Source organism: Anas platyrhynchos, chromosome 7 (genome assembly GCF_047663525.1).
Source record: "Anas platyrhynchos isolate ZD024472 breed Pekin duck chromosome 7, IASCAAS_PekinDuck_T2T, whole genome shotgun sequence".
Taxonomy (NCBI): domain Eukaryota; kingdom Metazoa; phylum Chordata; class Aves; order Anseriformes; family Anatidae; genus Anas; species Anas platyrhynchos.
Genome location: NC_092593.1, coordinates 2,481,960 through 2,495,546, shown reverse-complemented (window position 1 = coordinate 2,495,546; position 13,587 = coordinate 2,481,960). Strand labels below are relative to the sequence as shown.

The 13,587-nt window shown below is 43.3% G+C and overlaps 1 protein-coding gene across 1 annotated transcript; it reads left to right on the top strand.

Moving 5' to 3' along the window:
- Window positions 1-1,434: 1,434 nt before the first annotated feature.
- Window positions 1,435-13,543, top strand: TNFAIP6 (TNF alpha induced protein 6). The gene is made up of 6 exons (XM_005010080.6): window positions 1,435-2,258; window positions 6,588-6,725; window positions 7,829-7,990; window positions 10,702-10,930; window positions 12,028-12,068; window positions 12,433-13,543. The coding sequence occupies exons 1-6, from the start codon at window positions 2,165-2,167 to the stop codon at window positions 12,594-12,596; spliced, it is 828 nt and encodes a 275-aa protein (XP_005010137.1). The 5' UTR covers window positions 1,435-2,164; the 3' UTR covers window positions 12,597-13,543.
- Window positions 13,544-13,587: the final 44 nt, after the last annotated feature.

Here is a 13,587-nt window from a genome sequence, read left to right as displayed (position 1 = left end):
TGAAGCTTATTAATTTGAGGGGATTATGATAGACATCTGAATCCTGATTTCAAGACTCAGCGACCTCCCGTGGTGCCTTCCAGCCTCAGTCATTGTGATTCCATGATTCACAAGCCATTGTATTTCTTTGGACTTACTAACAGATAGCCCAGTTTCTCCAGGGAGGGATATACTCATTCAAACATCAGCCCCAGTATAAATCAAAAGAGATGCTGTCAGATCCTGTCATTACCAGAACTGTTTGTTACTTTATGCCCTGAAATTACTTGGTTGCTTTCCCTACCCGAGGCCTTTCATCATTAACAGTTAACTTGAGTAAAAATAATATCGGGGATTTTTATTCATTAGGGCATGAGCATCTTTCTCAAGAATTTCACCATGCTAGTCTATTACAAATCATCTCCAAGCTGGTATGTGCTCCTTGCTCCTATGAGTTAGTCACTCTGAACACATTTCTGTGATGCTGTGGGATTGGCACCCACCTCCCGGAACAGAACTCCTGTGGCGTGGACATCTGGCTCTGAGATAAGGCCATTAATCAGCTCACGTCACGGTGCCATCCAGAGGAACTGAATGGCAGAGAGAAAAGGTGGCCTGAGCACAGAAGAACTTCCAACTTCTTTCAGAAAGAGAAATCTTAGTGTCAAAGAGGATTCTCTTCACCTGATTCAGTAATTTGTCTTTTTATGTGACCAGTGTGTGGTATTGCTGTTGAATTTTCATTTTCCTTTGGTTTCTGTTCCTTCCCTCACACCTCTTTGCTGTTTCTAGGTCCCCAGAAGATACCACGAATATACAGGCAATATACACAGCAAGCAAAGAGGACATACAGAGGTTGTGCACACAGAAGGTCCAGACTTGTGCGGATTAGGCATAGGTATGCACACCAGGAAGGTACGTTTAGATGAATTTTATTAGGAGAACTTTTGCTCTCATCAATGAGTGCTGGAGAGAAACAAGTTGAGACATTGGTGTTTTGGTGGAAGGTGCCTTGCTACTGTCTGAGGCAGGAGAAAGGCTCTTTCTCAGCTCCATCTCCCCACAGGTCTCCCCTGAGATGTAGGTGGGAGGAATACGTGTTTGTGTATGTGTCTGCAGTGTAGCTAGGTGTTCATCGCTTTATATTAAGGCTGGAGCGATGAAGAATATCTTCCTCCTTGATGCAGCAGTCATCTATGTGAAATATTTTTGAGTAGGCACAGAATCCTCCACCCCTTCCTTTGGACTTCTGTTTTTCATTTATTTTAACTCGATTGTCTTCATGGCCATGAGCACATCTTTTGCTGCAGCTCCTGACTCAGAAGTTATGAATGTTAGCAGAACTGGAGGGCAGAGTCCTCCGATGGCTGCTCATTGTGTGGGGCCACCGGACCATTTTCCATACTCTTATCTTTCCCCCCTTTCTACTCTCCCAGTCATCCACAAGGAGCAGCTGCAGTATTCACTTCTTGCCAGAAGGGAAGACAGGCAGACAGCTGTCACGCTATGAATCAGATTTTAAACCGTGGTTTGGAGAGGAAGATTTTAGCTTTATTTCCCACTTGCAGAACAAAGAGCATCTGTTTTTGACACTTGTAGTTTTGTGCTGATCTGGGGGTTTGCCTTGAGGTTAGAGATTCCACGTAGGGAAATTGAATTCAAATATCCAGTGAAAAATATTCCCCTGATATTTTTTAATTGATCGGGGCTGCTGTGAAATTAAATCCAAATGATATCTGAAAAACCAAAACGTTTAAATGAGGAGCAGTCGGTGTGATTCTCTTTGGTCCTATAAACTGTGTGACTAGAGACGCTGTGAGCAGATAGAGCGGTTATTAGTTTTATTGTTCTGTGGAATCTGAAGACACTGAATGCTGAAGAATGAACAGCCTTTGGCTTGAAAAGTGTTCATGTGTGCTGCAGTAGTTAGGGGTAGAATGGTTTCTTGGACACACTGGGAATCAGGAGAGCCAAAAGTGAGTCACATGGACGACTGCAGACATCACATTTAATTGTGTAATAATACTACAGCAAGCACAATTGGAGCAGGCTTGCTGACCTCACAGCTGAAAGCACTATTTAAGATCTGGCTACCAGATGTTCCAATAGGATCTAGCCAGCTGCTAGCGGAGGTTACCCTGAGTGTTTTAACAGGGAATATTTACAGCCTAATAGTTCGGAAGAGATGATTGCACTGATTTTCTTCTCTGCCCTGCTGTGGGACAAGGCTCAAGCATGGGGATTCAAGGACGGAGTGCTGCATAACTCGATCTGGCTAGGTAAGAAATAATTTAATCATGAATGTTTCGCTGCAAAAGTCACTGTGTTTATCTAACAGCATAAAAATAAACACCTAGCAATACAAAAACGAGCCAGGCATTAATACTAGCATAATCTTCATTGAAATTGGTCATCAGTTTATATCAGTACTGACTGCAAGTTTTGTACTTAGGAGCCTTTTGTTTTATTGTTTCTCTGAAGCACAGGAAAAAATAGTTATGGAATATTTCATCTGAATGTGTTTTCCTACAGCATGAGGTGAAGAGAAAACTGTTGAATAGTAGCTGCTGCTAATGAAGGAAAACAAGTATGAAAAGAAACATTTGCCAAAGGAATGAATTATTTTCTGCATGAACATATTTCAAATGCCTGGGGTCCTACATCTGAAACTAAATGATCTGGAAATAATATCAGTATCTTTCCTAGGTTTCCAGGGAAGCACAGAAATGTATATGTTTTGGCCATGGCTTCGTTCTCATCATTAAACAGTTGAGAAAAGATTCCAAAAGGGCTATAAAAATGTTGTGGGAATAGTTTCTTATACCTCGAGTGGGTTTAAATGCCTCTTCGAGTTCTTTTATAAGTCTTCATAATAATCCAATCCAGCAGAAAAACGTATTCAAAATGCAGTCACATAAAATACGCCAAAGCAAATACATGTATATGCACTGAGTGCTCTGTTTCATAGAAAAATGCTTACAAACTCCTTTCTCCTGTCTAAGGATGCTGCGTATTTCTTTAAGGATTTTAAGGCATTCCTACAGCCCGTACATGTTTTTGTAGCGCTGAGATGTTTCGTGAGGAATCGGAGCCACTCTCTCATAGCCGGTGCAACAAGCACGTGGCTCCAGCTCCTTCTCAGAGGACCAGAACAGCAGGAACAGAAGTGAGAAGGAGCAGTGTCAGTGTTGCTTTCCATCTGACTGCACCTTTTTAATGACTTTCCTTTCCTTCTGAACCTGGAGCACGCCCGCTGTGTCCCACGGCTGCTGGGAGTGCTGGGGGGGGAACAGCCTGGCAGCCTCACATGCCTCCTTGAGGGGCTGCTCTTCGAGAGGACGATGGCAGGGGACGGCTTGATATGAGGAGCAGAGCTTGTATTCAGGCTGGTGCAGCACACAGGGATGCAGTGGATGAAAAACACTGAGGCTGTGTTAAGCCTTGATAGCAGGGGCAGAGAACTTGAATTTGATGCCGCCTGTGATGGGTATCCTCCTGCAGGATGCGGGGGCTGGCTGTGCATGGGCATGGGCAAACAGCACCCATATGATGCCACCCCGGCCCCAGGGTCCTGGGCTCAGCACACCCAGTGCTCCTAAGATAACGTTTTGCTGCACCTCCAGCATTTACAATGAGGGTAAATGAAAATCAAGGACAGGAGCAAGAACTGATGGCTTTCTCTAAAGGAACAAAGACATGCAGAAAGCTGGAAGCGCAGTGTGCAGCTTTGAAGTAACCACTCTGCTTTCCATTCTGCTTTCCAGTGAAACTCCTTTTAACGTGCGCCATCTATTCCAACTGCTGCAATAAAATTACTCAAACAAAATCCAAACTGCAGTTAATTAAATTACCAACAGAATTCAGTGAAATTACATATAAATGAAGAAAGAGTGGGCAAATTCACAGCCATCCAATGTACCAACCTTTGAATTAAAAACAAAACAAAAAAAAGGAAGTTATTTGAGCACTAAAACAAATAACCCCAATCTCATACTAACTGTGGAGAAGCATTAAAGCAAGACCCACCCCACTAAGTAAAACCTAGGAATGTGCAGTGGCATCTGAGCCTCGCTTATCTCCTCTTCTGATAAAGCATGACTGAGACCAGAGTGAAAATGAAGGGAGTCTTCCATTTTACCTTTCTTCCTCAACAAACCATTAACACAAATATCAAATATTTTGTAGAGGTCAGGCTGGAAATGCTCATGTGTTTTACCTTTTTCTGTGCTACAAAAGATCTTTTGTTGTCCCAGTAAACACGGAGCCCTGCAGCTGATGGTATCGTGTCCTGCTAATGTCTTTCTTGTGTGAATGGAATTTTATAGCTGCTCGTTTTTGAAACAGGCACGCTATAACCAAAGACTCATTGTAAACCGATGAGAGGATTGGAACAGCCTTACCCAAATACGTCCAGGCGCTTATTTGAGAGCTGGTTCTCAGTGCCAGCATCAGGATTCCCACAACAGGTTCTCCCCTCTCTTCAGTCCCAGTTTCACCATGTGTCAGGGAGGTTTGGGGCCATGCCTGCCCCGTTCGCTGCAGCATGACCCTGCCAGGAACTGTACCTGGCCGTCCTCCACTTAAAAGTTACGTTATTTGTTTTCAGCCTTTGACATGTAGCACCGTGCCATGCGTATTGAGGGAACTGTACTAGGCCAAGTCTCACACTGGGTGTGTTTGTGCAGAAGAGCTTGGCCATGGTTCACTCTCACCTACTGCTGTGGGTGAGCAGGGGGTCACCGTCCTTGCCCAACCCTGCTGGCTCTGGGCCTCGCGGAGAGCTTTTAAGAAATGTGAGTTGGAAGAGAAGTGTCCCATCTGCTGGTGGAAGAGCAGCGCTTGTAGAAGCTGTGAAGAGCAGATCTTTCCAGCAATGCTCTGAAAAATGTGATATCTGTCCGTACTGACATTTTAGCATCAATTAAAGTGCTGGTGTCACTTGCGAAAGTGACAAGCTGTAGGATTCAGCTGCCCCTTACTCCTTGACTCGGTGTAAGGGGGGCAGCTCAGCTAATCCCAAGGACTAAAATCTGGGGTTTTCAACTCACTGCCAGCTCACTTCAACTCACCTTTCAGTTCACTTACATATGAGCTGCAGTGATCAATAATCACATTTCCACATTGTCCCCCGAGTGTGCAGTGAGGCTGAGTGGCGCACTATTTCCTGTAGCGCTCATGTTTTCATGCGTGCTGAATTCAACACGAGCAAGCTGTAAAGAAACAACAGCTGGGCTTATCATGACAGACTATTAGGTGAATCAAAAATGATACTTCCTAGAAAGAAATTTTTAATTAATAGAGATTTTTTAAAAGTAGCATACATTATTTCACAGCTGATCGGTGTTAGGACTTTCCTTTGCACTCCAACTGACTTCTTAGAAGGATTTTTCCCCGCAATGTAAGTAAACCCGTGCCCATGCCAGGGACATTCCCGGCGATGCTGCGGGAAGCAGCTCTGTCTTCTGAGACTGCTGTCAGCAATATCATTGACTTCACTGGGCGCCAGTCCAGGGACTGTGGGTCCAAAAACTACATTGGCAAGCGTCATTCTGTATCTAATACGGGATCTCACCATTGCTAACCACAATTCAGTGGTGACCATATTATTTTTTTAAAAAAATATCCTAACCTAGCCAAAACTGCTGATTCAAAGTATGTCACTAGACAAGACATTCTCTTTTTCCCATGGTACCAGTAACTACTGTACAAATGCTTCCTGTTTTGCTTCTTTTTTTCAATCGTGTTGAACAGCAATAACTGCAGACAGACATTTTTCTCAGATTATACTAAATATATATAAAAAAAAGCAAAAATGCTGTTCCGTTCGATACGCATATTGCTTCTGAGACAGATTTCTGCACATATGGTATCAGGCGAGTGAAACAAGAAGAGATTATAAAACCTGTAGTAGCGCTGACAATTTCTAGGTTTCCCTGGAAAGCTGCTTTATGTTGGGCCTCCAAGAGCAAAGAAAAATAATAAAAATAAAAAAAAGAAGAAGAAATTGTATTAATTTTCTGTGCAGCAAAAATGTCAGCCAGCATTTGTTCTGGTCCTGCCCTTTGTGAAAAAAGCCCAGATATTTTTATTTCGCTTTTCCATTCCCTTTAACTTTTACCTCTCTTCTATCCAAGTAGCCGTGATGTGACTCCTCTGGAGATCGAAAACAAAGCTCTGATTCTTCTTCCAAAAGCACTAGGGCTGCGTCCAAAAGTAGGCTGTGATGGCAGTCCAGAACGAGCTTCCCCCGCGTCAGATAGGATGCGCAGAACCGGCGATGCTGACACCAGCGATGGTTCCCATAGCTACTGCTTTCTGAGGAGTCCTCCGGGAGTCCTTCCCTGCGGTTGTTGATTTTCCCTTGCTCAAACCTTGCCAAGCTCTGACTAGCTCTGTTGTTCAAAACTTCTCCTGAGCAAACCCATACCTTAGGGGCGGGAGGGGTGCCGTCTCCTGACGCTTCCCGACTGGCACGGCTACCAGCTAAACATCTTGGTTCGATTCTCACCTGGCCTTCAGCCCGAGGTGTGGGTCCTGGGGGGACTGGGGGAGACGGGAGAGCATCCCACAGGGCTGTACTGAAGGCATTTACTGTTCTTGGTCCCCAGAACGAGCGGCTGGAGTGTACCACCGGGAGTCACGCTCCGGCAAATACCAGCTCACCTACGCGGAAGCAAAAGCAGTCTGCGAGTACGAAGGAGGACACCTGGCCACGTATCAGCAGCTGGAGGCAGCCAGGAAAATAGGTCTGAAAAAAAAATAAAAAAAGCCTAGCCCTTTGCTTTTCACATTGCTCATTCATAGCGCCTTGGATTTTCATGAATGTTATGAACTCTGGGACCGAGAGACTTGTAAAATCCTTGGATTTTGGCCCGAGTTGCATGCAATTTTCCCCCTCGGCACCAGAGCGTGACCGTGCTACCTGCAGAGCTGTTGGGGTTGTGCCTGCACCCGGTGCCACGCATCCCCTGGGCTCGGGGTGCAGCACAGCCCCAAAGCGGCCAGGAGCCTCATTGCCATTCGATTCCTGATGAGGAATGATTAATTCATTCAGCCCATTAGGAAGACAATGGAAAATGACCTCTTCTCTAGAAATTCGCGGGCTATGCTGTTGAGTCAGAACCTGGCTCTCAGCAGCAGCACACATGTAAAAAGGGCACTTTTGTCTCGCAGTCCGAGGACGCCACAAATATGTTCCAGATCGCCTTGGTGAAAACATGGAATCAGCCTCTACCAGACAAAATAACACTGCATTCTTTGGCTATCGTATTTAGGTCCTCAGCCACAAAGTGCATTAGCAGGATCTTGTTGTTTAGCAAGAAATTTAGCGAGGAATTTTAGGTATTTACATTTAAACTGGAAGTATTTTAAGTAAATACCTTGTTCCCTCAGCTACCTTCCACGTGCAGCATTTATTCACTCTCAGAACTTAATACTGCAAACTGGTTCTTGGGATATGGTTCAGTAAGTTTGCATGGATTCAAAAGGGGAACAAAGAGCACGATTTATTTGCTTACATAAGTCATCCAATGTATAATTTGATTACAAATGCTGGTACAGCACTTACAACGCACAGCCCTGGAGACCGTATAGTCCATCTGCATTTGATTTTTGTCTTCAGATGAAGAAGCAATGATCGTGCTGTGGAGAACATAAAGCAATTTTACATTCCAAGCTTAAAATTATCCTCTCAAAGTACAGTTCTTTCCTGTAGTCCAATTTCTATTAGGCCAATTACATCTATGTCATTGATCACCTTGAGTAGGTCCTGATTTACCGTAACAAAAAGCCATTTCTAGCTTAGGATTGATTTATCATATCGATGCCCCATTTCCCCCCCGTGTTGCAGGTTTCCACGTGTGTGCTGCTGGCTGGATGGCAAAGGGCAGGGTCGGTTATCCCATAGTGAAAGCTGGAGCCAACTGCGGCTTTGGAAGAACCGGCATCGTCGACTACGGGATTCGCCTCAACCGGAGCGAGAGATGGGATGCCTACTGCTACAACCCTAACGGTGCGTGCAGAAACAACCCCTTCCCCTCGGGTCTGAGGTTACGACTGCAATGCCCTGCTGTATGGCCATGCAAAGGCACCCAGCTCTGAAGGAGTTAGCCTCAGTATCCTAAATATGCAGTCTGTGAAGGGGGCGTATTGACACAAATGGCTCGGGAGCCTTGCACCCTCTGCTGTCACCAGCAGCAGATCCCGCTCGCTCAGAGCTTGGTGTCTCTGCACTGCCTGGTGCTGTAGGGAACTGGGCTGACCAAAGGCCCTCCAGAAACTAACAGTGTGATGATACGCTGTTGTTGATCAAAAAGGTAAGTGACATTCCTCATGTGATCTTCTCTTGTATAAAGGCATTTACATTTAGCCTACAATTTCATTTAAACATCCAACCTGAGGTGCTTAACAGATGTTGAGCTAAGTGGTCATAACAGTGCATTAAGCAAAATGTTTAGCTCCTATGCTGTAAGCACATTTTCTTACCTTTGTAGCAAGATGGTAGCTTAGAAAATTACAATCAATCTCAGTGATAATTACCCTTTTGCTTGCCTTTACATTTTTCCCAGTTTGCACATAAAGAATTATATAATTTCTTTCAAAGTTCTCAGTCACCTTGTTGCAAGCACTGCTGCTAAAAGTCTGGAAGCAGCCATGAGAATTCAGAAAATAAAATCTAGGGAAGTTCTGGTTATCTTGGGTTTCTTAAAGCTTTTATTCTAAAAAAAAAAAAAACAAAAAACCCACTAGAATTCACTCAAATCTGACTTGTTCCTTTTATTTTGTTCCAAATCTGACTTGTGTTCCTTTTATTAGCTGGACATTTGGGCATGAAGTTTAGCTATAATTAAATGCTGCAAAGGTAGGCATGTGCGTTTTAACTTGCATCAAAGAGCTAAAAGAGTTGTCAGACATCTCAGAGGTACTGTGGCACACTGCAGGGACAATGCCACCTCACTAGGGAGCTGCCTCTGGGAGAAGTCTGCTGAAGACACCTCCTAAGGGTCTGCCTCCTAAGGCTGGACGTGGCTGTCCAGATGAGAAGTAGGAATTTGTTCCCCAAGAGGTAGCATGTAGGCTGTGATTTAAAATCCTCCCTGGAAAGTTGTGTTCTTCAGTGATTTTATTTCTTTATTGTAAACACAGTTCTGGAGGGAAATAGGGGTGTGCCTGCTACTCTGTTGTTCCTGCTTACCAGCCTTCTGATGCATTTGTAGAGTCATACACAGATAAAACATTATGACATGGGAACCATTCTCTGGATATTTCGCCTGTAAACAGGCAAAATGTTAACCCTTATTCCTTCTTCCTCGTGCCTGAGATAGAGCAAGTCTTGACATGAATGCCATGCCTGGGACTGAACCACTGGACAGGTCCAGCTCTGGACAATACCTCTTGCACGTGTGTGTGCATGCACGTGTAACTGCAGTGTAGCTAGAGACAAGTGGGTCTCCAAAGCAGACCTGGGGAGATGGTTCCAACACGACAGACAAGACTTCACCAGATATGGGCCCTGTCTCCATTCTCCTCCATTCCCTACACTGCAGATGAAATATTTACACAGCCACTGCATCTCGGTACCACTTCACGTGGCTGGAAGATGGAAGAAGTGGGCACCACCACGAGAAGAGAAGTTCAACTTTGTGCTCCATTCGAGTCCCTTGCTCCCGGGGAGCGCGCTGCCCTGGCTGGCAGAGCCAGAAGCTGGAGCTGGTGGTGACGTCTATACAGCTGTGCACATTTGTTTGTGCTCGCAGGGCTTGAGCTTGTTTATGTGAGCTGGGCAGTTGTTAACCGAATAGCTCTGTGGGGTGGGGGACACTCACAGATGTTCAGCACACAAAGAAAACTGCGAGAGAGACTACTGCACTCGTTATTACTGCATTTATGTCAGCCCAACACGCTCCTTTGTCAGCCTTCTCCTTTGGGAGGAGAGGTGGTTGCTTTCCAGATGCTCTGTTTGGTTGGAGGACAAAGGGAAACTTGAACTGCCAACACTCCCAAGACAGCCTGAGCCTCTCCCATGGAAAGGAAATGTAGTTGTGCTCCATGGGCAGCCTGCTATGTGGGCTGGCAGAGCTCTCTGGCTGCAGGTGGGACATGGCCTGGAGCACAAAGCCCTTAGTTTGGGGCTGTGGACGAACCAAGAGCATTGAACTCACACCCAAAAAGTGCCTCCCCAGGTCTGAACGTGGGCACTGCAGGAGCTCTGTGCCCTTGGGGGAGTGCAAGAGCTGCAGTGCTAAGGGTACAATGCAGCATATGTGAGCACTGACCTTTACAAGGTGGGTGGGGTTTTTTGTTTGTTTGTTATTTTGCGCAAGACACGCTTCAAAGAGGTTTTTGAAGAAGAAAGGCTGAAACGGAATGCCAGGGCAATGTGCAAGTACAGCCTTAAAGCTTACAGTTCAGCAGTCAGAAACCCTAAATGCCTTTTACATGAAGCACTTAGCTCTGGCCCAAAGTCCACTGAAGTCAATGAAAGCTTTTCCTCTAAATTCAGTGAGTTTTGGATCATGTCTTCCAAAATATCTGCTTCCAAAAGCTAGGAATGACGGACGTTTCTTGTGAATGCTGACTGCTTAAATGTATGAAAAATGCTATCATGCTGGAGGTCCCTATGTGATTTTCTATGGATCTGCTGGGTGAAAGAGCTGAAAGCATTAAATCATAGACATATCCAAAATGAATACTTGAACTCTGATGTTTTTATTTTTCTCTTAGGAAAAGAATGTGGTGGAGTCTTCACAGATTCAAAACATGTTTTTAAGTCACCAGGCTACCCAAACGAGTATGAAAATGAGCAAATTTGTTATTGGCATATCAGAGTGAAGTATGGACAGCGGATTCATCTACAGTTTCTGGAGTTTGATGTTGAAGATGACACTGCTTGTATGGCTGATTTCTTGGAAATCTATGATAGCTATGATGACATCAACGGCTTTGTGGGCAGGTACAGTAACTCCAACTTTAATATAAAAATATTCAAATGATATATATTTTTCTGAAACATTACTTCAGAAAAACACTGTGTTACTTTGTCCAATTAGCACCTCTGATATGTTCATAATACTTGTAGTAATAGTACCTGACAACTTACCTTATTTCCCTTTTATTAACACAGCCCTGTAAAGAGTCTCGGGAAATCGTGCTTTGCCCTTTTCTGCTTTGTTGAATTACATGAAAGGGAGCTCGAGACTTTTTAGTCAGCTGCTTATTTTAATTCTCTATGACTTTGCAGGAAGACCTAGCGATTTCAAACAATATTTTGTATTTGCTTTAATTAAAACGAGGGAGGAGAGGTGTAAAGTGTTAGCAAAAAAATTATCCTTTGCTACAGAAGTCAAATATTTTGTAACAAAATCAGAACAGAACAAGTGTTCCATGTCTCTCTCATAAAATTCCATTTGTCTCTTTGCTTAATTCTTACTTTCTTTTGTTCACTGTCATCTCTTTGCTTGTTCTTTAGCAGTCATATTTTTACTATAAAATTCCTCATTTTTCCAGGAGGGGAAAACAAAACAAAACAAAACAAAACAAAGCAACAACAACAACAACAAAAGTTATAAAAACACTTCCCAATTCCTGCCATTTTTCATTTCCTTTCTACAAATCATGTGTAGCAAAGCAAGGATATAGCCCATTTGTTTCTCCTTTACAGATCATTTTAGATGTTTTTCTTGACAAAGTTCTTCCTTTCTTAGCCTTGAGCCATTGTTCTTTTCCTTAATGCCTTGTTAAATTGTTGTGCTTTTTTTTTTTTCTCGTTTTGCACCATTTACTTCCCTCATATTTTGAAAAATGGTTCCTGCATTTTTCCTTCCCTTAATCCTCACTACAAAATCATGACAGAAATCCTTTAGTCAATGGCTTTAACATGCAGAGAATTATGTGCGCTGCACAGCTACAACCAGCTTGGCCCCACGAGGCACAGCTCCAGAGGAGAGTACAGCCTGGGTGCCCCGTGGTCAGTGTGTGTCCCCACACAGCGGGGTAGGGCATATCTGCCGTGTTTAGTCATGAACATTTCTCTTTTTTTTTTTTTTCTAGGTTTTGCGGAGATGAGTTGCCAGATGATATCATTAGCACAGGTAATATATTTGTACTCCTTATGGTTAAAAAAAAATCAGCCCAAATAAACTTTTCTCCCTGCTTTCTAATATGTCCAAAGACTCGATCTCTGCTTCACGGCCAAGCTGCTATTCAAAACTGCCAGCATGCTTTTTCATCAACACAGTTACTTTTAAATAAATGATGTACCATTCCATGCATGATTTGAGGTTCAACTAGTGAATGCAAGTAACAGCAGAATCTGAAAAATACTTGCTGCACACTCATGGTACAACCTCACCCCAGTGTCACCTAGAAATCCATGAGGTTTTCTGCTTATTTTGCATATCCAGGTGATTTTTCTTCTTAAATCAGGGTGACCTCCTTTTCCTTTTTCTTGTCCAGGCAATGTGATGACTTTGAAGTTTCTGTCAGACTCCTCAGTGACTGCTGGTGGTTTTCAAATTAGGTATGTTGCTGTAGACATGCCTTCAAAGTCAGGTGATGGAAAGAACACAACTTCCCAAGGAAAAGCAAACTTCTTACCTGGAAAGTTTGGTATCATGTAAGCAAAGTAACATGATATGCTCACTGGGAAACGTGTTGTAGAACCCAATTCAGACATCTGTTTCTTCAGATAAGACAGACATACGGTCATTTCCTTCATATCTTTCTGACTTTTTATTTTCTGTTTTATATAAGTGATGTTAATAAAGTATTCTAGGAAATAAATTATAAAATGTAATTACATGAATACTGGAAGACTATTTTTAGATTTCTAGACCTGTAAAAAAATGAAGAAATCACTGTTACCAAAGACTTTAAAGCTATTTTTGTATATAAACTGTACCTTTTCCTTATTTCTTGCACCATTTGAACAAGCTTATTGTGACCAATGTTTCAATTATTTTTAAACCTAATTTGCTGTTCTCTCCTTATTTCCTTGGTTTCCACATATTTATTTTTTTTGATTGTTGCTTTCTTTCTTCCTGTTCTCTACACTATTTTTTTTAAATTAACTAATTTCCCTGAGCTCAAAAGGCCTTTGGAGTCCACTTATTCTGAAGATGCTTAAATTCACCCTGCGGATGGCCTAGTGGCCACCCATGTTACTGTCTGAAGTCAGGAGGCTGTGAAGCAGCATGGAAAGCAAAGGATCCATGACATTATCAGTGTAATTTTGCTGTGAGATGAATCAGAAAGTACTCCAGAAATTTTGTCAGCGTCTCCTCACGCGGAGAAGAGATGTTCATGTCTGATTTCACTTTGCAAAGAACCAAATGAGAGACTTGGTAACGATGATAAAACTGGCGAGATGAAGCATCAAAAGATACTGCCGGCAACCAGCAAATCCATTCTGAAGACACTGTTGAGATGCTGTATGTTGTTTACACGGGTTTTGAGACTGTACTGTTGCGAACTGATAAACGCGAACCATTTTCTGTGCGTTCTCAACTTGGGTTTAAATTCCTCAGCCTGAAGCAGCATTAAAGCTACCTCTGTTTTAACCTCGTCATCGAGTTTCCAATGATGTATTTTGATTCCCTGAGGGCTTTTCAG